General features: G+C 41.6%; 2 protein-coding genes across 2 annotated transcripts in view; both read left to right on the top strand.

Annotated features, from left to right (window-relative positions):
• LOC123726588 (uncharacterized) overlaps positions 1 to 3,412 on the top strand; it is a 31,394-nt gene extending 27,982 nt beyond the window's left edge. The window contains exon 5 of the mRNA XM_045693689.1: positions 3,158 to 3,412. Coding sequence (XP_045549645.1) covers positions 3,158 to 3,412 — 255 coding nt within the window. The remainder of the gene's footprint in view (positions 1 to 3,157) is intronic.
• On the top strand, positions 3,340 to 12,035 carry LOC106598527 (chitin synthase chs-2). Its single transcript, XM_045694669.1, has 16 exons — positions 3,340 to 4,195; positions 4,290 to 4,385; positions 4,486 to 4,644; positions 5,383 to 5,557; positions 5,743 to 5,844; positions 5,951 to 6,092; positions 6,503 to 6,703; positions 6,800 to 7,084; positions 7,233 to 7,412; positions 7,587 to 7,989; positions 8,356 to 8,393; positions 8,772 to 8,836; positions 9,012 to 9,122; positions 10,591 to 10,805; positions 10,987 to 11,068; positions 11,221 to 12,035. Exons 1-16 carry the CDS (start codon positions 3,417 to 3,419, stop codon positions 11,329 to 11,331), a joined length of 3,144 nt encoding a protein of 1,047 aa, XP_045550625.1. The 5' UTR covers positions 3,340 to 3,416; the 3' UTR covers positions 11,332 to 12,035.
• The last annotated feature ends 11,752 nt before the right edge of the window (positions 12,036 to 23,787 follow it).

Here is a 23,787-nt window from a genome sequence, read left to right as displayed (position 1 = left end):
ATACAAAAAAAAAATGCATGAAATGTATTCACTACTGTAAGTCACTCTGGATAAGAGCGTCTGCTAAATGACTAAAATGTAAATGGTCACAGGTCCAGGAATGGCTGAAGAATTGCAACATTTGCCTAGAACTAACGCCTCAGATAGCAGTACTGGGTGATTTGAAAAGCCATAGTCAGTCAATCAATAATATAATAATTATTTTAGAAAAAATTTTTTTTTTTAATTTACAATCTGTAGAAGCTATGAGAATTGAAAGGTTCAGTACTTTTGTGAAGCATCACAGCACAGTTGAAAAATATATGGCAAATAGAAATCCAAAATGGCTGATGATGAGAGATAGATGGGAGGGGTTGAATGGAGCTGAAGGGTGGGACTAATAACAAGATAACCAATGTAAAACATACAGGGTCTGTAAAATGTATATAGGTTCAGAAATTTTGTGAAATAGCACAGTTGCAAATAGAAATCAAACTGGAAGGACATCAGAAATAGAGGAAAGATTAAAAACAAACTAAATAGAACTATTGTAAAATAGATTGTGTCTGTAAAATGTGTATAAGATGTATAAACTGAAGGTAGAAGCATAAGTGTTTATTAGTTTACTCCAATTGGGGGAAGGGTGGTAGGGTTTGTGGGGAATAATAAAGGTATATTCTTTAAAAAAGTATGTATATCTATATAGGTATGCGTATGTATATGGATATATATTTACCAAAAAAAGTATATGGGGGATTGGAAATGATGCAGACAATTACATTGATGGAAGCAACAATCTTTCCGCAATATTAAGCTGATCCACCCCTTAACAAAAAAAAGAAAATTAAAAAAAGAAGCTCCAGTACCAGTCAAAGGTTTGGACACACCTACTATGCAAGTGGTTTTCTTTAGTTTTACTATTTCCTACATTGTAGAATAATATTGAAGACATCAAAACTATGAAATAACAAAAAAAGTGTTAAACAAATCAAAACTTATGTTTTATTTTAGATTCTTTAAAGTAGCCTCTCTGCCTTGATGATAGCTTTGCACACTCTTGGCATTCTCTCAATCAGCTTCACCTGGAATGCTTTTCCAACAATCTTGATGGAGTTCCCACATATGCTGAGCACTTGTTGGCTGCTTTTCCACCACTCTGCGGTCCAACTCATCCCAAACCATCTCAATTGGTTTGATGTCCTGTGATTGTAGAGGCCAGGTCATCTGATGCAGCACCATTACTCTCCTTCTTGGTCAAATAGCCCTTAGGCAGCCTGAAGGTGTGTTGGGTCATTTTCCTGTTGAAAAACAAATGATAGACCCACTAAGCACAAACCAGATCGGATGGCGTATTGCTGCAGAAGGCTGTGGTAGCCATGCTGGTGTGCCTTGAATTCTAAATAAATCACAGACTGCCACCAGCAAAGAACCCCCACATCAGTACACCTCCTCCTCCATGCTTCATGGTGGGAACCACACATGCAGAGATCATCCGTTCGCCTACTCTGCGTCTCACAAAGACACGCGGTTGGAACCAAAAATCTTACATTTGGACTCATCACACCAAAGGACAGATTTCCACCAGTTGATTGTCCATTGCTAGTGTTTCTTGGCCTAAGCAAGATTCTTCTTCTTATTGGTGTCCTTTAGTAGTGGTATCTTTGCAGCAATTCGACCATGAAGGCCTGATTCCCACAATCTAATCTGAAAAGTTGATGTTGAGATCTGTCTGTTACTTGAACTCTGTGAAGCATTTATTTGGGCTGCAAGCTGAGGTGCAGTTAACTCTAATGAACTAATCCTCTGCAACAGAGGTAACTCTGAGTCTTCCTTTCCCATGGCGGTCCTCATGAAAGCCAGTTTCATCAAAGCTCTGGATGGTTTTTGCGACTGCACTTGAAAAAGTTTAAAAGATCTTGAAATCTTGTCCCAACACAACTGATTGGCTCAAACGCATTAAGAAGGAAAGAAATTCCACAAATTAACTTTTAACAAGGCACACTTGTTAATTGAAATGCATTCCAGGTGACTACCTCACTAAGCTGGTTGTGAGAATGCCAAGATTGTGCAAAGCTGTCATCAAGTCAAAGGGTGGCTAATTTGAAGAATCTCAAATATAAAATATATTTATATTTGTTCATTTCTGGGGGGGTTACTACATGACTCCATGTGTTATTTCCTAGTTTTGATATCTTCACTATTATTCTACAATGTAGAAAATTGTAAAAAATTAAGAAAAACCCTTTAATGAGTAGGTGTGTCCAAACTTTTGACTGGTACTATATATACAGTTCAAGTTGGAAGTTTACATACACCTTAGCCAAATACATTTAAACTCAGTTTTTCACAATTCCTGACATTTAATCCTAGTAAAAATTCCCTGTCTTAGGTCAGTTAGGATCACCACAATATTTTAAGAATGTGAAATGTCAGAATAAGAGTAGAGAGAAGGATTTATTTCAGCTTTTATTTCATTCATCACATTCCCAGTGGGTCAGAAGTTTACATACACTCAATTAGTATTTGGTAGCATTTCCTTTAAATTGTTGAACTTGGATCAAATGTTTCAGGTAGCCTTCCACAAGCGTCCCACAATAAGTTGGGTGAATTTTGGCCCATTCCTACTGACAGAGCTGGTGTAACTGAATCAGGTTTGTAGGACTCCTTGCTCGCACACGCGAGGTTAGGTGTATGTAAACTTCTGACTTCAACTGTATATATTACACATATTTAACCTACTTATTTGGGTAGGCACAAAACTTCCTCCATACTTCCATAAATGTTTTAATCCAGTACCAGTTACCTTCACACGAGTCTGTAGATTTTTGGGATGTCTAATGGTCTGACAAACACAGCTCTAGCTCTGCCACCTTTCACCGCAGATGCGTAAGAGCGATATCGGTGGATGCGGTGGATTGAGACGCATACAATGCAAAAAAACAGAACTGTATCTCTAGTTTAAACTGACAGATTTTTATGGGAATTGTTTTATTATGCTAATTAGATATCCGCGGGACGTGGACATCGACCTTAGTGGGTTAAGGACAGATCGTTGTATTTCCGGAACAGAATGTGTTATATTATATTAGCTTCTCTCAGAATGTTTTTCATCCTTTAGCATTACATTTGCTTGCATTTAATGATACAATTGTAATTCTGATAATGTACAATTTTCCAGGTGCTGTGTGTCGAATTCCTGGTGTCGCTGGGGACAGCGGTTCTCACCATTGTTGCCATGCCATTCTTCGGCATCGTGACCAATGTGATGATGCTGAACAGCATCAGCATCCTGTCCTCCATCTTCCAGGTGGCCGCTCAGTGCATTGCGAGGGAGACGAAGCAATTCATAGTGCCCCCCAATCATCTCATTAGTCCTCATACTGTCAGGCTACGTGCTCTTCATCCTCAGTTACCTGCTGTTGAAGGAAGATAGGGGGATGAATGTCTGGATCGGACTGGCAATAGTGGGGACCATCTTTGTCTCGCTGAACTGGTGGGAGAACTACAGCACCCTCTTCAAAAGCTCCTTCCTGGACAGTATATGCGAAGATATAGCGAGATCCAGGAATGTGGTGAGCATCCTCTCCAGTCTGGTCCGGATTCTTGTCACTGCAGCCGTGGTGGGGGCATACGTCCCTCTGTCTGGCAGAGTCTGGTCATCGGTGACATCAGTTCCAGGGGATGTGGGGTTGGTGATCCTGATCTTGGTGACCATCCAGATAGTGTCCTCCGCTCTGTGCCATTGGTTCGTGGTGGTGGCTTGCAAAATGCACGCCATGCGGCGAAGCTTCCTGTTACCCATGTACCTGGCCTCGTTAGGTGTTCTGGCAGCGTTCGTTGCTCCTGTCATTATCTTCTTCCAGAATTCAAGTGACCCCAGAGGTGCTAACTACACCATTACAGAGTACTGCCAGGACATCACATATGGCAGGGGCCTAAGCAGCGACACTGTCTGGTTTGAGAGGCTAGTCAGGGACATCACCCATACCCTCTGTCCCCAGGACATGACCAACCTAACAGAAATGGGCCTCTTGGGAGGCTCTGCACTCTGCTGGTGGTTGGGTTGGATTCTGTGCACAATGTACATCTGGTTCCTCCAGCTTCAGCGCATCGAGAGGACACAGAATCTGTTTGTGCGGAGGATGTACGAGGGGGCCTTTCTGGAACAGTCCATACTGCTCAACACGCGTTTTGAGATTCAGAGGAAGAAAGAATGGTAAGATTATTGCAAATTCTGTGGAGGGTGGGAGAGTTTTGTATGAATGTGCATGAGATGGAGTGCCAAATTACGATTGTAACGTTTTCTCCAGCCACAGACAAACTGACCCAGTCACAGTGTACCTGTGTGCAACAATGTGGCATGAGAACTATGACGAAATGATGAAAATGATCATCTCAATGTTCAGGTACAGTCTGATGTTTTTACATGATTGAGAAACGACACAATTGGCAGAGTTAGCAGCTTTTTCACGCAAATGATGTCTTTTTTATTTGTTTCTTTACCAGGCTGGACAAATACAGGCCAAGGAATAACTCCAACGATGATGTGAGCTTTGAGTCTCACATTTACTTTGATGATGCTTTTAAAGACGTGAAAGGTAGTAAAGAACGGCATGTGAACGAATACGCAGAGGACCTGGTGGACGTTATCCGAGTTGTTTACAAGTAAGCAGTGCAACAAATGTTCACAAATGATGATCCAATATGCACAAAATGAACTGCATATATACTTGATGTAATGTTTAATCTGTAAAGAAATGAATACATGGTACGTATGATATCATAATATCGATGTACTAGAAAAAACAAGCGACATTTATCAAGATTAAGTTAAAAAAAGAAACCACATATTCCTCTGAAAACCACCAGGGGATGCTCTACCCACATTCTCCACCATTTGTAACAAATCCCCATCAATGTCATTGTTTGTTGAAGTGTGTGCCTGATAAAAAAAAAAATCTGAAGAATGATGGCCAAATGAATGATTTTAATAACTCTTACGCAATCAGGAATGTCATTTTTGTCCAAGTAGAAAACAAACTCAGACAGTAGGGAAAAATATGTTTAAAAAAGGGTTAAAAGTTGAGTCAAAGTAAGCATAAAAACCTAATGGGACTTTCCATGACAATGTCATCAGGGTAATTGTCACTTCAGGGAACGTGCACAGTTGACATCTCCTCTGACAGCAGACAGGTGCTGGATTGAGGCCTAACGGCATTTGGTGTAGTGAAAAATACCTGCATGTGTCAAAGCAGTGAGTTTGGTCCCTACTGCTGGGGTGCTCAGTGTGCTAATGTAACTCAATCCCAGCACTGCTAATCCAGTGTACACTGCAGATTTAACAGTACGGGTGAGAATAATAATGTACATAAACTTTCCCTCATTTCATCCTTTGAACCTCAGTATCTTCAATGAGGAGGATTCATGCATCTTCAAAGAGAGCCCACCCCTTCCATGCCAGAGGATCCTGCACACCCCTTACGGAGGTCGACTGGAGTACACCCTCCCTAAGGGCAACCTGCTGATGGTGCACTTTAAGGACAAGCTACTGATCCGCCACAAGAAGAGATGGTCTCAGGTGAGACAATGTTGTCAATATACAGTTTACCATGTGTCTGTGAAAGGTCTAACACTATTTCAATTTTGATTGTACTATCACGAAGCTATGATTTCATTGAAAGTGATATACTTGAATTGAAGTTGGATGATGAAGTTGAATTAGACATGAAACCACAGACTTAATTAGTTCACTCACTGTTTCAGATTATGTACTTGTACTACATTCTCGGCTGGCGACTCACCAGGAAGTATTTCAAGAAGTTTGATCAGGGTGAAGATGAGAGCGAGCTGAAGAAAAAGATGATGGTAAACAGCATAAACAATCATTTTTATAATTCTAGCATCATACTTGGATAAATTGTTAAATTACTCTTATAAAGGAAATGGGACTGATACTCTTGTATTCTGTTAGAAAGAGAAGGACAATACCTATCTACTGGCTTTGGATGGGGACACCGACTTCCAGCCCTCTGCTGTAATGCTCCTAATAGATCGACTGAAACGTTATCCACGTGTGGCTGCGGCATGTGGGAGGATTCACCCAACAGGCACAGGTATATAAAGCTTTCGTGTGAATCGTAATAAGGATCAAATGATTGTTAGGGAGTTGTCATATCTGATAGACAGCCACAACTGAACATCGTACCCGGATCATCTTTTTGGTTTAATTGTTTATTGGATGTACTCACCAACCAAGACTATTTAAGTTCAAGTTTGAGTGCAATGGTACTTGCTTTTTTTCACTATATGTACCCGGTCCTAAAACAATATTGTATGTGAACACTATAAGTACAGTTAGGGTATAATATACATCATTTATGGCCCCTATTATACAGATATCTACTCAGGTCCTATGGTCAAATGGAATAAAATGTGTTTAATGTACATTCATAACACTTTTTACAATATAACACTAGAGATAAAAGGCAAGAATATATCGGATCATTCTGTTATATTACCCCAGGTCCTATGGTATGGTATCAGAAGTTTGAGTACGCGGTGGGCCACTGGCTTCAGAAGACTGCAGAGCACGTGTTTGGTAGCGTGCTCTGCAGCCCCGGCTGCTTCAGTCTGTTCAGGGGCGCAGCCCTCGCGGACGACAACGTCATGAAGAGATACACCACTAAGGCCACGGAGGCTAGCCACTACATACAGTATGATCAAGGTAAATCTTTATTGCTGTACAACACTCATTCGAAGAAGACAGCTGCTTGTCTGTGTAGTCCTCTCTCGTCTACAGTTCCTCCCTCTGCTCTCACAGGTGAAGACCGCTGGCTGTGCACTCTCCTTCTGCAGCAGGGCTGGAGGGTGGAGTACAATGCTGCGTCTGACGCCTACACCAACGCCCCCCAGGACTTCAAGGAGTTCTATAACCAGCGGCGGCGCTGGGGGCCCTCCACCATGGCCAACACCATCGATCTGCTGGGCTCAGGGTCTCTGACCTCCCAGAGGAACAGCTCTATCTCCAAACCCTTCATCCTCTACCAGATTCTCAGCATGGCCGCCTCCATTCTAGGCCCGGCTACAATCTGCCTAATGATCTCAGGTATCCACGGCAACCTGTCTGTCAGGGGCCACATACCGCTCTAGCTTTGGGGTAGTTTGTTGTTGGGATGTAACAGGATACAAACATTTTGTTAACTGAAGGAATATGAATATTGTTCCTAATAATTCTGGTCCTTTCTCTTTTTCAGGAAGCTTGTCATTCATCCTAGACATCAATCCCAACGTTGCTTTGGTCCTTGCAACAGTGCCCCCTGTGGTGTACCTGTTTGTCTGCTTCAAGCTGAAATCGGACACACAGATCGCCATAGCAGCTGTCATGAGTGTCTTGTACGCTTTCCTCATGATAGGAACGGCATTGTCCATCATAGGTAAATGATGACACTAGACTTCATCGCCATCAACATAAATTAAAACCTCAAGAATACAAACCTCAGAGTTACGGACTAACCGGTCAACGTAATGGGCAATATCAAACTTGGACATTCATTAAATACAAAACGTCAATTCTTTGTCATTATGTTAACTATCTCTGTTCATCTCAGGTGCTATGGTTGAGCAGCAAACCATTTGGACTCCTAGCGGCCTGTTTATCATAGGCCTGGTGCTGATGAACATCATCACAGCAGCATTCCACCCCAAGGAGTTCCATCTGGTCGTCTACGGCCTCCTCTACTTCATCTCAATCCCCAGTGGCTACCTCCTGCTGACCATCTACTCCATGGTCAACATGAACAATGTGTCCTGGGGCACTCGGGAGACAGGTGTCCAAGTCGCTGCGCCACCAACCAAGGCCATCGCACAGCGCATCCTACAGGCCAAGTGCTGCAAGTTTCTCTGCTGGGACAGTGGCAAAGTAGCAGACCAGAATGGTCAGGTGCCAGAAACTGTTGTGTTGGCTAATGAGCCAAAGGTGAACCCTAATCTGACCTCTGAAGACAATAACAGGTATTTACATTTTGAGTGTCTGGAGTGTTTATATGATCTGTGTAAACACTAAGCATAGTATTTGGATCTGTATTTTTTCCCAGAAGCATATCTCCAATATACTGTACTACGTTCTAAGTGAAATACTTGACAGGTACCAATTTGTGCACCTCAATGATAAGTCCTTATACTCCAAGGCTATATGTGGTATTCCACAAGGATCTGTTTCAGGAGTGTTCCATTGCATATAAAATATATTTCTATCTAACATCTTAGTTTAAATCTTTCTCTTAATTAGTATTTTTCATTTTTTTCCTATTTTGATGTGTGTATCGAGAAAGTTGTGTGGAATGCACACCAAATATTGTTTGATTTATTTCAATCTAGGAATGTGGAATTCCGTTCTCATCAGTCTACTGAACAAAGTGAGTATATTTTTGAATAGATCTATTACAATCTTTCCACTTTGTGACTTTAAGATGAAGACATTATGATATTATCTTACAAACGTGAGAAAATAACACGCACATTTAGACTTCACCTAGTAACCGTTACTCTGCACACTGTGCTAACTATGTCCCCTCTTCATTGTACTGGTACTGATACTCCCTGTATATAGCGCCGTTTTAGTGTATTTTATTTTGTTTCTCTTGTGGAAGTTACCATTTTATTTTATTTTATCTTTTTTTTTTAACTGCATCGTTGGGAAAGGTTCATAACCAAACATTTCTCTGTAAAGTTTACACCAGTTGTATTTGGCACATGTGATAACTAATATTTTATTTGATTGTTTGTATCTACAGACTGGGTAACACAACTGCAGAATAAGTCCTATGATTTCCCTCTAAATGAAGATTTTCTTGGGAAGGTATATTATTACCAACATAATATTATGAATGACATAAAAGTTACAAGATACATTTAAAGTTGTCTAACCGCTTCACGTTGTTGGTATGTCACTATATCCAGAATCACATATGTTTCACTATACACTGTAGATATCTGACTTGACTATTTAATAAGTGTCTCTTGGTGTGCTCCAGGGAGAGGAGGACTTTTGGAGAGAGCTCCAGAAGCTCTATTTGGAACCTCTAGCTGAGGATAAAGAAAAACAGAAGAAAATCACAAATGACCTAAAGGAACTGAGAAACAAGGTATGCTGTATGCATAACCCCTATTTTGAGTGTGCGGTGCTGGGGGGGGGGGGGGGGGGAATCCCCTTTATGATAAAGCATTGCATGCATCTATAATCACATTTGTGTTGTGGCATACAGTTTAGAAGGTACGTTTTTAGGATTTCCACATATGGGCTTTTTTGTTGTTGCAAAGTCTGGGAAGAAATGGGCCTATTATAAATGCATTTCAACATTTACATGAAATAAGATGTTAGCATGATCTTTTTTTAATACCACACAAATGACAGAAATGAGTGGCTACTCTGACAGTGACAAACTGACAGCAAGATGCTTTTGGGAAACTGGGCCTGGGTCTTGAACATTAGCCCAGGCCAATAAAGAGACACACAGATTGTACAATGTTAATAGCAATATACATAAAAATGTATTACAAATAAAAAATGGAAATACCTTATTTAAATAAGTATTCAGACCCTTTACTATGAGACTCGAAATTGAGCTCAGGTGAATCCTGTTTCCATTGATCATCCTTGAGATTTTTCTACAACTTGATTGGAGTCCACCTGTGGTAAATTCAATTGATTGGACATGATTTGGAAAGGCACACATCTGTCTATATAAGATCCCACAGTTGACAGTGCATGTCAGATCAAAAACTAAGCCATGAGGTCGAAGGAATTGTCCGTAGAGCTCTGAGACAGGATTGTGACGAGGCACAGATCTGGGGAAGGGTATAAAAAAATGTCTGCAGCATTGAAGGTCCCCAAGAACACAGTGGCCTCCATTCTTCTTAAATGGAAGAAGTTTGGAACCACCAAGACTCTTCCTGGAGCTGGCTGCCTGGCGAAACTGAGCAATTGTTGGAAAAGGGCCTTGGTCAGGGAGGATTGGTCTGCTACATGGCAGACCAATCTGAACTCATCTCTCGGCATGTCCTGCCCATACATTATCTCAGCCAATCACGGCTAGCGGGAAGGTTCCCTGGCTTTTTCCGTGGCTAAACCAACTAGGCTCGTAATTTAACAACTTTCTTCGTATTTACAGAATGCATAAAAGTTTGTTATTAAGGCACATTACAGTTCATATTCCAGAAGGCATTTCTGCCACAAAACACATTTTAGTAATGATGCACAACATGACTTCCTGTGAAGTAATGATGCGCAACATACGCCTTGTTTCCTGAAACGAGTCACATTTTTGGAAAATGTATTTTTTTATTTTATCAAAATTATTTCAATTTATCAGGGGGTGCTGCAACACTCCTACTTCCCTGCGGCTATGGCTATGGCTGTATGCTGTCTTTTCATTTCAATGTACATGATATTAGCATCAAGTAGAAGGTGTAGAACTTTATGTCTGTCTCTGGTATTAAAGAGATAGTTTAGTGCTATTGAATCAATCACTAGTCGGAGAAATCCACTGTTTGTGCATGCTTGCCTGTTTTGTTCATATCCCTTTAAATGAAACTCATCTCCTCTTCATACAGGTGACTTTTATCTTTTTCATCTGCAATGCCATGTGGCTGGTGGCAACGTTCACTCTTCAGGCCATTGGATCCTCAGTCACCATCAGAATCCCAAAATCCAATCTCAATCTGACTCAGACTAGGGAGTATCTATTTATCGATCCAATAGGACTGATGTTCCTTTTGGGATTTGCATCCTTACTGCTGATCCAATTCTTTGCCATGTTCTACCACAGGTGATTATTTCAATTATTTATGTATTTATTTATTTATAGGCAGGATCACCAAATTCTAAACCACATTTTCAAAATACTATTTTCTTAAAGTAATTTAGTTTGCCTTTATATTATGATAAATTAACCCATGAAATCGTCCCCATTTTATTGCTATTACATTATTATTATTTTGTTCCTTTAGAATTTACACTCTGATCCATTTTGTGGCATTTGTGAACACGGAGTCCAAGACTGAGGGAAGACAACCAGGCGATGACATGCAGGTAAATTAACATAATCTTGTTGACGATGAAGAGGAACATCGAGGGCACAAAAGGAACCAACACTTTGTTTTCATTTTATATCATATCAATGACATTCCTGTTGGTGGATAACTAAAGATGTGTTTCTGTACCTTCTGACTCCAACTTCACAGATTCCTGACATGCTGGAGAAAGAGCTCAAATACGACAAATTCTTTGACACATTTCTGTCTATAGAGAATCCAGCAGCAATCCAGCAACATAACCAAGAAACTCCAGTGTGAGGTCTTACTACTGACTGTCTCTTAATGGTAGCAGTTGCAGCTAAAATAGGAGTAAGAGTCGGATAGGGGCACTGCAGTTTTGTGTTAGATGTTGCACAGTTAGATATAGTAGTATTGAGGGAGAATGTTCCAAGTAGTAGAGATTATAGAGAGTATTTATTTGATATAGTTAACCTTTGTTTAACCAGGAAAAGACCTTTGATGAACCTCTTTTGCGAGGGCAGTGTGAACATACAATACAAGAGCAAAGACAGGGACAAAACATTAAAAACAATTGCAGCGGTCAACAACATGTATTATAGCATAACGGAGTATAACAATTGACTGTGAGTTAAATCTCAGGGAAATGTGATATAATGTTATCATATTGCTTTCCCTTTTTTGTCAAATGCTTTGTTATGAATCACTTCCGATTAGTATTTAGGTTAGCAGTTATACTTTTCCCTTTTGAATGAAGAACTTTATCTGTTTATTGCACTGATTTATGGAGATATTTAATGAACTTTTAGTGGAGTTATGTTTGCTATGTATTTATTATGTAACTGAATAGAACAAATACATTTCTTTTTTTAACTAGGCTAAGTCAGTTAAGAACAAATTCTTATTTACAATTTATATGCCCTCTACACCGATAACAAATTGTGCTTTGTTTCATTCTGCTATCTGTATTCTAATCAATGCGTAATAAAACTATATACATTCTGTATTTCTCTCATAGTTTCTGTGTACGTCTGATTCAACATATCAAAGTTTTGATTGAAGACAGATAACACCTGTGATGAGGGCGAATAGAATCGCATGCATGCTGGGGAGTAAGAGGGTCGCTTAAAGAGGAATTTAGAAATGTAAAAATACATGTAGTCCTTTGTGGCATTTCGTGAAGGCTCTATGTTAACTGATCGGACTATACGTTTTTACGGGTGTAGATATGGTTGTCCTTGTTCGATAAAGCCATTTCAACGATGTTCCTATCACTGGATTCATTGCTAAATATACAAGCAGACACATTTTTTCCAGTCCCTGAAACACTACAACTTGGGATGGTCCTTGTTCTCTGGCCCCCGTCCGTCCCCCCAAGGCGGGCTTTTTTGAAAAGGAGGTGGACACTAATAACAATCCTTTGGGCACAACTGAAAGAACTGACCAGAAGCAATGGCTTCAAGTGATTCCTCTCATCAACACCAATTAGACGATGGAACATCTATTAGCTATATGGTGACATCCATGTTTCAACCGGAATATAGCGATGAGGATTCGAAACAAAGAGTTGGATTTAGCTAACGTTAGTAGCTCAGCTACAGCCGATGCCAGCACCAAGAGGGCAGATGACATATACGGTGCCTAGCTAAGTAAGTTATTTTTTGTGCAAGCCACCTAGCTAACTTTAGTTTATCTACTGAAACCCATATTGTGTACTGCTGGCTAACATACTACTGTGTTACAGTGGGGGGAAATCAAATAATTTTACTGTTTGCTAACTTAGCTAAGTAACTATACACATATACATACTGTAGGTGTGTGTATTTTGGCCATTTTACCTTCACCTTGTGCATGTTGGTGGAATCAAATTCTGGATCACATACAACCAGGGCTCAAATTTTCTATCGTCCCGGGGACGTTCAAAAATATGTCTGGGACACTTCACAACAGACTTTGGGACAATAGGCCAGAAAAATGTCAAATGCATACAACAGTGGTTCCATACTAAAATGTTTAAACACAAAGATGAGGCTGATGAAACAAATCACAACATTCAGCTTGATAAACTATGAATAATTCCCATTCCTAGCTCGACAATGTGTTCACTCGTCTCGGCCATATGCGTGAACATTCCAAAATGCTATTACGTGAGAACACCATTCTCAAACGCGCACCTGATGCGAGCGGTTTTATAATGTGACAGAGATGGATATACATTTCTATAGTCAGATTTTGGCTGTACACGATTCATTATTTTATATTTTTTTATTGAACCTTTATTTAACTAGGCAAGTCAGTTAAGAATAAATTATTAATATTTTACACCCTGCTCCCTAAAATATCCAAGATGGCTTAGCAGTAAGACGTCTTTGTCTTGTCGTGTCCCTTGTATATATCTTTTTCTTCGCATATCTTTTACAAATATTTTCCTAAACCTCAACTTCTAAATACTCTCCTGCATTCCTGCATCCCGCCTCACCCAATGTGGCGTGGATCTGTTTTTTTTCCTAAAGTATTTCTATTTACTTCGGATCTGGAATCCCTCAACTGACTACCTACCAGCTATCAGCTAACTACCTACCAGCTACCAGTCAGCAAATCACTGCTAGCGGTCATCAGCTAACCTTTAGCTCGGAAAGCTCTCGCCAGTTCGTACAACGTGACTCAAACCAGAGCATAACGGACCTATCTTTTTTCTCTCCATATCCCTGGATTCCTACTGCAAACTCTGAACATTCTCATCTGGATCTTCGCCAGTAGCTAACTGCAATCCCGTGTGACTACTCCGGTTTAGCGTTTCCATGCTGGAGCAAGCACCAGTTAGCCTGAAGCTAGCCCGGCTAGGGCTCCTGGGCTACCACCGAAGCCCACTCCTGGGCTACAATATCCGGACCCCTTCTACTGCCGGTACGTGGCACGGAACCCCGCCGATCCTCTACGACTGGAATACCGACATAATCTGCCCGAGGATTCTAACAGGCCCCTCAGGCGTGACGTCCGCTGAAGGCCCATTCTGCTAACCGCGGCCTGCTAGCTACCTAAAACTACTTGGAACCCTACTAATCCATGAATGGTCTATTGACGTCACCGCACGAAGAGGCAAAAACAGACTTAGCTCCATCGCGACTTCCCCCAAAGGCCCTTCTGCTAACTTGCAAGCCCCGGTATGATAACTGCTAGCTTGTTAGCTCCGGCCTACTAACTGCTAGCTTGTTAGCACCGGCCTGCTAACTGTCTGAATCGCCGTGTCCCCAGCCAGCCCAACCACTCACTGGACCCATATGTTCACTTGGCTACGCATGCCTCTCTCTAATATCAATATGCATTGTCCATTACTGTCCTGGTTAGTGATTACTGTCTTATTTCACTGTAGTGCCTCTAGCCCTGCTCAATATGCCTTAACCAACCATGTTGTTCCACCTCCTACATATGCGATGACATCACCTGGTTTAAACGTCTCTAGAGACTATAGCTCTCTCGTCATTATTCAATGCCTAGGTTTACCTCCAATGTACTCACAATCCTACATTAACCTTTGTCTGTACACTATGCCTTGAATCTATGCTATCGTTCCCAGAAATCTGCTCCTTATCCTACTTATCCTCTGTTCCTCTGGTGATGTAGAGGTTAATCCAGGTCCTGCAGTGCCTAGCTCTACTCCCACTCCCCAGGTGCTCTCATTTGTTGACTTCTGTAACCGTATAAGCCTTGGTTTCATGCATGTTAACATTAGAAGCCTACTCCCTAAGTTTGTTTTACTCACTGCTTTAGCACACTCTGCCAACCCGGATGTCTTAGCTGTGTCTGAATCCTGGCTTAGAAAAACCACCAAAAACCCTGAAATCTCCATCCCTAACTATAACATTTTCTGCCAAGATAGAACTGCCAAAGGGGGCGGTGTTGCAATCTACTGCAAAGATAGCCTGCAGAGTTCCTTCTTGCTATGCAGGTCTGTACCCAAACAATTCGAGCTTCTACCTCTAAAAATTCACCTTTCCAGAAACAAGTCTCTCACTGTTGCCGCTTGCTATAGACCACCCTCTGCCCCAGCTGTGCCCTCGACACCATATGTGAATTGATTGCCCCCATCTATCTTCTGAGCTTGTGCTATTAGGTGACCTAAACTGGGACATGCTTAACACCCCGGCCATCCTACAATCTAAGTTTGATGCCCTCAATCTCACACAAATTATCAATGAACCTACCAGGTACAACCCCAAATCCGTAAACACGGGCACCCTCATAGATATCATCCTAACTAACTCGCCCTCCAAATACACCTCTGCTGTTTAAAAAAAAAGATCTAGGAATAGATATAGTCCTTGGTTCACTCCAGACCTGTCTGCCCTTGACCAGCACAAAACATCCTGTGGCGTTCTGCATTGGCATCGAATAGCCCCCGTGATATGCAACTTTTCAGGGAGGTTAGGAACAAATATACACAGGCAGTTAGGAAAGCTAAGGCTAGCTTTTTCAAACAGAAATGTGCATCCTGTAGTACAAACTCAAAGTCCTGGGACACTGTAAAGTCCATGGAGAATAAAAGCACCTCCTCCCAGCTGCCCACTGCTCTGATGCTAGGAAACACTGTTACCACTGATAAATCCATTATAATTGAGAATTTCAATAAGCATTTCTCTACGGCTGGCCATGCTTTCCACCTGGCTACCCCTACCCCGGTCAACTGCCTCCACAGCAACCCGCCAAAACCCCCAACATTTCTCCTTCACCCAAATCCAGATAGCTGATGTTCTGAAAGAGCTGCAAAATCTGGACCCCTACAAATCAGCCGGGCTTGACAATCTGGACCCTCTCTTTCTAAAATGTTCTGCTAAAATCGTTGCAACCCCTATTACTAGCCTGTTCAACCTCTCTTTCGTATCGTCTGAGATTCCCATAGATTGAAAGCTGCCGCGGTCATCCCCGTCTTCAAAGGGGGTGACACTCTAGACCCAAACTGCTACAGACCTATATCTATCCTACCCTGTCTTTTTAAGGTCTTCGAAAGCCAAGTTAACAAACAGATTACCGACCATTTCGAATCCCACCGTACCTTCTCCGGTATGCAGTCTGGTTTCAGAGCTGGTCATGGGTGCACCTCAGCCACGCTCAAGGTCCTAAACGACATCATAACCGCCATCGATAAGAGACATTACTGTGCAGGCGTATTCATCGACCTGGCCAAGGCTTTCGACTCTGTCAATTACCACATTCTTATTGGCAGACCCTGGCAGCCTTGGTTTCTCAAATGATTACCTCGCCTGGTTTACCAACTACTTCTCTGATAGAGTTCAGTGTGTCAAATCGGAGGGCCTGTTATCCGGACCTCTGGCAAGTCTCAATGAGGGTGCCACAGGGTTCAATTCTCGGGCTGACTCTCTTCTCTGTATACATCAATGATGTCGCTCTTGCTGCTGGTGATTCTCTGATCCACCTCTACGCAGACAACACCATTCTGTATACTTCTGGCCCCTCTTTGGACACTGTGTTAACTAACTTCCAGACGAGCTTCAATGCCATACAACTCTCCTTGCGTGGCCTCCAACTGCTCTTAAATGCAAGTAAAACTAAATGCATGCTATTCAATCGATCACTGCCCGCACCTGCCCGCCCGTTCAGCATCACTACTCTGGACAGCTCTGACTTAGAACATGTGGACAACTACAAATACCTTGGTGTCTGGTTAGACTGTAAACTCTCCTTCCAGACTAACATTAAGCATCTCCAATCCAAAATGAAATCTAGAATCGGCTTCCTATATCACAACAAAGCATCCTTCACTCATGCTACCAAACATACCCTCGTAAAACTGACCATCCTACCGATCCTCGACTTCAGCGATGTCATCTATACAAAAGCCTCCAACACTCTACTTAACATATTGGATGCAGTCTATCACAGTGCCATCCGTTTTGTCACCAAAGCCCCATACACTTCCCACCACTGCGACCTGTACGCTCTCGTTGGTTGGCCATCGCTTCATACTCGTCGCCAAACCCACTGGCTACAGGTTATCTACAAGTCTCTGCTAGGTAAAGCCCTGCCTTATCTCAGCTCACTGGTCACCATAGCAGCATCCACTCGTAGCACACACTCCAGAAGGTATATCTCACTGGTCACCCCCAAAGCCAATTCCGCCTTTGGTCACCTTTCCTTCCAGTTCCCTGCTGCCAATGACTGGAATGAATTGCAAAAATCTCTGAAGCTGGAGACTCATGTCTCCCTCACTAGCTTTAAGCACCAGCTGTCAGAGCAGCTCACAGATCACTGCACCTGTACATAGCCCATCTGTAAACAGCCCATCTATCTACCTCATCCCCATACTGTATTTATTTATTTATCTTGCTCCTTTGCACCCCAGTATCTCTACTTGCACATTCATCTTCTGCATATCTGCCATTCCAGTGTTTAATTGCTATATTGTAATTACTTCGCCATCATGGCCTATTTGTTGCCTTAACTCCCTTATCTTACCTCATTTGCACTCACTGTATATAGACTTTTTTGTTTTCTTTTTTCTACTGTATGTTTTGTTTATTCCATGTGTAAATGTGTTGTATGTCTCAAATTGCTATGCTTTATCTTGGCCAGGTCGCAGTTGCAAATGAGAACTTGTTCTCAATTAGCCTACCTGGTTAAATATAGTTGAAAAATATATATATACTGCTCAAAAAATAAAGGGAACACTAAAATAACACATCCTAGATCTGAATGAATGAAATAATCTTATTAAATACTTTTTTCTTTACATAGTTGAATGTGCTGACAACAAAATTACACAAAAAAATCAATGGAAATCCAATTTATCAACCCATGGAGGTCTGGATTTGGAGTCACACTCAAAATTAAAGTGTAAAACCACACTACAGGCTGATCCAACTTTGACTTGTTTTAAGGACATTACATCAAAATGAGGCTCAGTAGTGTGTGTGGCCTCCACGTGCCTGTATGACCTCCCTACAATGCCTGGGCATGCTCCTGATGAGGTGGCGGATGGTCTCCTGAGGGATCTCCTCCCAGACCTGGACTAAAGCATCCGCCAACTCCTGGACAGTCTGTGGTGCAACGTGGCGTTGGTGGATGGAGCGAGACATGATGTGCTCAATTGGATTCAGGTATGGGGAACGGGCGGGCCAGTCCGTAGCATCAATGCCTTCCTCTTGCAGGAACTGCTGACACACTCCAGCCACATGAGGTCTAGCATTGTCTTGCATTAGGAGGAACCCAGGGCCAACCGCACCAGCATATGGTCTCACAAGGGGTCTGAGGATCTCATCTCGGTACCTAATGGCAGTCAGGCTACCTCTGGCGAGCACATGGAGGGCTGTGCGGCCCCCCAAAGAAATGCCACCCCACACCATGACTGACCCACCGCTAAACCGGTCATGCTGGAGGATGTTGCAGGCAGCAGAATGTTCTCCACGGCGTCTCCAGACTCTGTCACGTCTGTCACGTGCTCAGTGTGAACCTGCTTTCATCTGTGAAGAGCACAGGGCGCCAGTGGCGAATTTGCCAATCTTGGTGTTCTCTGGTAAATGCCAAACGTCCTGCACGGTGTTGGGCTGTAAGCACAACCCACACCTGTGGACGTCGAGCCCTCATACCACCCTCATGGAGTTCTGTTTCTGACCGTTTGAGCAGACACATGCACATTTGTGGCCTGCTGGAGGTCATTTTGCAGGGGCTCTGCAGTGCTCCTCCTGCTCCTCCTTGCACAAAGGCAGAGGTAGCGGTCCTGCTGCTGGGTTGTTGACCTCCTACGGTCTCCTCCACGTCTCCTGATCTACTGGCCTGTCTCCTGATAGCGCCTCCATGCTCTGGACACTACACTGACAGACACAGCAAACCTTCTGTCCACAGCTCGCATTGATGTGCCATCCTGGATGAGCTGCACTACCTGAGCCACTTGTGTGGGTTGTAGACTCCGTCTCATGCTACCACTAGAGTGAAAGCACCGCCAGCATTCAAAAGTGACCAAAACATCAACCAGGAAGCATAGGAACTGAGAAGTGGTCTGTGGTTACCACCTGCAGAACCACTCCTTTATTGGGGGTGTCTTGCTAATTGCCTATAATTTCCACCTGTTGTCTATTCCATTTGCACAACAGCATGTGAAATGTATTGTCAATCAGTGTTGCTTCCTAAGTGGACAGTTTGATTTCACAGAAGTGTGATTGACTTGGAGTTACATTGTGTTGTTTAAGTGTTCCCTTTATTTTTTTGAGCAGTATATATATATATATATATATATATAGTCCAAATAAATAAATAAATATATATATATATATATATATAAGTTCGACTGTGACGCTCCGTGAGAACCCAAAATACAAGCTTGTTTTTCCCCAATGTTCTTAAACATTGTAAATGTAAACAAACACTGTATAGCTTCATAACATGGTTAAAACAATTATTGTGATATCATGGATGGTCAGTCCTTGCATCCATATGTAACCGATGTGAAATGGCTAGTTAGTTAGCGGTGGTGCGCGCTAATAGCGTTGCAATCAGTGACGTCACTCGCTTTGAGACTTGAAGTAGGGTTTCCCCTGGGTTGCAAGAGCCGTGGCTTTTGTGGCGCGATGGGTAACGATGCTTCGTGGGTGTCAGTTGTTGATGTGTGCAAGGGTCCCTGGTTCGAGCCCGGGTTGGGGCGAAGAGAGGGACGGAACCTACACTGTTACACATAGCTCTGTCTATTAATCTGAGAGTGGTTACATTTATCCAGGCCCATCCCTCAGCTTTTTACCAAAACAGAGGAGGGTGACCGTTTTGTTATTGTTTCATCTGTGGATTTGCCCTTTAAACAGCTGCATATTATCAAGATATCAAAGTGTCACCAACTAAAAGGTCAACAATAGGCCTATATAAAATGCAGCATATGGCATTCATTTTATCACATGTAAATAGCACTTTCAGTAGTGCTCAAAGAGCGCATTATTTATTTTTCAACTCGAATCAATGAGCCCAATCAGTCCTCCATGAAAACAAAATCATAAACAACAGAGTAGGGCTGGCTAATAAATCCTTAGTTTTGGGGTTATGCTCAGGTAAAACAATTTGGATAATCTATACTGCCATATTTCAAAGTCCTATTCTTGAAGATCAAGGGGTAAAACATTTATTGGAATGACTGGAATTCTGATACACTTTGGTTTTTAACGTAAATATATAACTGATTATTATTATTATTATATGTAGTAGAAAGCGATGGGTTAGAAGAAGCCTACATAACCTACCCATAAAGTAAAATGTTACCTCCATATATGGCCAGCTATGTAAGCTTTAACATTGATTTACCCTGCAGTAGATGTCGTTCAATTGGTGATGTACATGTTGTCTTCTTCAAATGCCTCTTAAGGGGAAAGTAATCTAAAAGTAACTGAATGTAATCAGATTACGTTACTCAGTTTTGGTAATCCAAAAGTTCTGTTACTGATTACAATTTGGACAGGTAACTAGTAACTAACAGATTACATTTAGAAAGTGACCTACCCAACCCTAATTAAGAAGAACCAGTTCTTTCCCTTCAGACTAACAGGAAACCGTTGGTCTCACCTGTCAGCTCTTGGCTGTGTCCCAAGAACATAATGGGACATCCTTCTCATGCTACACACACAAAACAGTTACAACAGGCCTATACTAATGCACGCACAATTCCATCTCATATGATCTAGTTTCTTTAACAATCCCAACCTTAATGCCTAAGAAACTAGGCTTAAGGAAACATTTTTTAGTACATAAGCATCAGTAAGGTTTCCCTCACAAAATAAATTTCCCTCACAACTATCACACCAATATTACTTTTTCTGAACTGGCAACCAGTCAATTTAGAATAGATTTTAAAATTGTATCAAAATCCGTGTAGGTTTGAAGAATACAATCTACAACAATTGATCACACATCTATATTCAGACGGGATTCGTTTTTCTGGGGAGGTCGGTAAATGAAATTATGTGCACAAAACACCACATCTGTAATTTTAGTCGCGTCCGAATCTTCCATGTCAGTAATTTATACATGGCATTTGAGTAACAATTCCAACCAGAATAACCTACTGTTTTTTGGTGAACTCCAAGGTCCTCTGATAGTACTAGTCCTGTGAGAATCAAAATTCCTGTGTTTTGAGAGAAATGTCTGAATTTGACAGGTGTTGCTCATGGTTTGAGCAAGAAAAACAATAACCGACTGGATAAATTGAACGAAGTGGTGCGCATAAGCTATAAAATGAATGGCCTACATGTACTGTATCAACTTTCACAGTGAATGTCTTTGTTCATGGTTGATTTTGCAAATATGGGCACTTTTGGATGTTAAATGTTTTTCAAAATGGAACCTCTTGAAACCTGCTTTTTATCTATCTGAATATTTTCACTAATAGTGGCTGAGACCATACTATTCAAGAATATAAAGATTTTCACCAATCTTAGGCAAAGTCATACTATAAAGCTAACAAATATCACAGACCTGATCAATTTCAGAGCGGCAGTACGTCCACTCAAAGAAGCTTTTTTGAAAAGTGTCCCCACAGATCATTCCGTTCTGGTAAGGGAAAAATACATATAGAACATATGAAATAACTTACAACAATAGTATAAACAAAACATACTATAATTCACTATGGCTGACTGAATTTGAGTAAAGCAGGGCCAGTACATAGTGTTGACAGCAAAGCAGGTGAAAGCCAATGCAAAGCAGGACAAGTACTTATGTTGTAAAGAGCAGGAAATATTGGATGCAAGAGGGGCACATATAAGGGGCATGGCAGGACAGTGGTGCAAGAGGCTAACACAAGAGACCAGAAGTTTTAACATAGTTGTAGTACTGGAAATAAAGTTATGTTACACAAAGTGTTGTAACAAAATGTAACATAGTTAGCCTGAAGTCATACATTGGTAAAGCTGAGTATAATTTATTGTTACCCTGCCAAAGAAGTCAGTTCACTGCTAAAAAATCTGCATAAACGCCAGATGGGACATTCCTGGGGCTGACACTATCAGCTCCTCAAAAGAGCTGAATAGATCTACCTGGTATATGGTGTCACAGTTGACAGTATCAGGCCAGTACCCATTCTTTATCAGATCTGCCAAGTTTGCTGTCTAGGTGCTAAGACTGGTTGTGCAGGTCAGCACAGGCACTGTGACATTGTAGCGACCTTGAGGGAAAAAAATGTAGTCTGAATTAATGTTGTTTTACATTGCATTGCTACATCACTGTTTGGTTCTTGTAGATATTGCACATACCATTTATTCTTACGAGGATGATATGTTTCCCAGGGCCAACATGGATGGTGCTAGTCAGGCAACCACATATCACCTCTGGTACGTTCAATAGTAAGAAACAATCTAGGGACAATATTTATATACAACAATAAACAAGAATACATTTGAACTTTGATATAATACATTCAGCCGCAAAAAATTCATAAAAAACACACCCTGTTCATGAAGTGCATATTTTACATCACTGTGGAGAGATATGGCTGTAGTTGGAGGAAGGGGCGTGTAGAATCCCTCCGTCATGGACTCTCTGTTGTGCAGGGGGAACTTTGCATGTGTAGAGACATCGCAATAGTAAAGCTGTTTCTGCAGACAGTCTCAGCATCGCAGAATAGCCCTTTTCACATTGCATGACTGACAGATCTTCTGAGAAGCATGCTCTGCACCCAGCAGAGAATCTACAATCTCAGGCCTGGACTCCCTCCACCTATCCTGTGAGAGTTCCTTCCTCACACTCCAACTGTGTGATGCACCGCGCACAACAGGATTTGCACACTCAGGGTCTTCTAAATCAGCTAGGAGGATGTTAATTTCTCGATGAAGTATTGCTTTTTTGAAAACACAAAAATGGGAAAAAGATTAAACTAAGAATATTATATAATTCATATGTTAAAACGTAGGTGACAGCAAATATATCTCTGTAACAATCCATGGTGTGACAAGCAAAAAACCTCCGCTTTGATTCTACAGTAAATTTAATTGCAGGGCAGACCAAAATATTGAGTAAAGTCTAAATTGGAATATCAAACAATAGATCTTGATCCCATCGTCGAATAGAAATTCTGAATGTTCTTAAAACAGCAAAAACACACTGAGTGTACAAAACATTCTCTTTCCCAGACATGATCCTTTATTGATGTCACCTGCTAAATCCACTTCAGTGTAGATAAAGGGGAGGAGACAGGTTAAAGAAGGATTGTTAAGCCTTGAGACAATTGAGACATGGATTGTGTATGTGTGTCATTTAGAGGGTGACTGGGCAAGACAAAATATTGAAGTGCCTTTGAATGGGGTAGGTGCCAGGTCCATCGGTTTGTGTCAAGAACTGCAACGCTGCTGGGTTTTTCACTATCAACAGTTTCCCGTGTATATCATGAATGGTCCACCACCCAAAGGACATCCAGTCAACTTGACAGAACTGTGGGAAGCATGAGTCAAAATGGGCCAGCATCCCTGTGGAACGCTTTCAACACCTTGTAGAGTCCATGCCCTGACGAATTGGGGCTGTTCTGAGGGCAAAAGGGAGTGCAACTCAATATTAGGAATATTTTGTACACTCAGTGTATTTTGACTACAGAGTAAACTCTCCTCAAAGGCAAATGCTTCCAGCTTCCACAATTACAGACAGTGGTTGCAAAAGGAACGACACTATGTAAACATTCCAATAGTGGATTTGAATGAATTCAACTAAGACTAATTGCATAACGTGGAATGGCAGATTGCTTCATATTAAAGGAAATGTGCAGGAAAAAGCTCT

Source organism: Salmo salar, chromosome ssa14 (assembly GCF_905237065.1).
Source record: "Salmo salar chromosome ssa14, Ssal_v3.1, whole genome shotgun sequence".
NCBI classification, from domain to species: Eukaryota; Metazoa; Chordata; class Actinopteri; order Salmoniformes; family Salmonidae; genus Salmo; species Salmo salar.
This window is presented reverse-complemented; position numbering and strand designations above follow the sequence as displayed.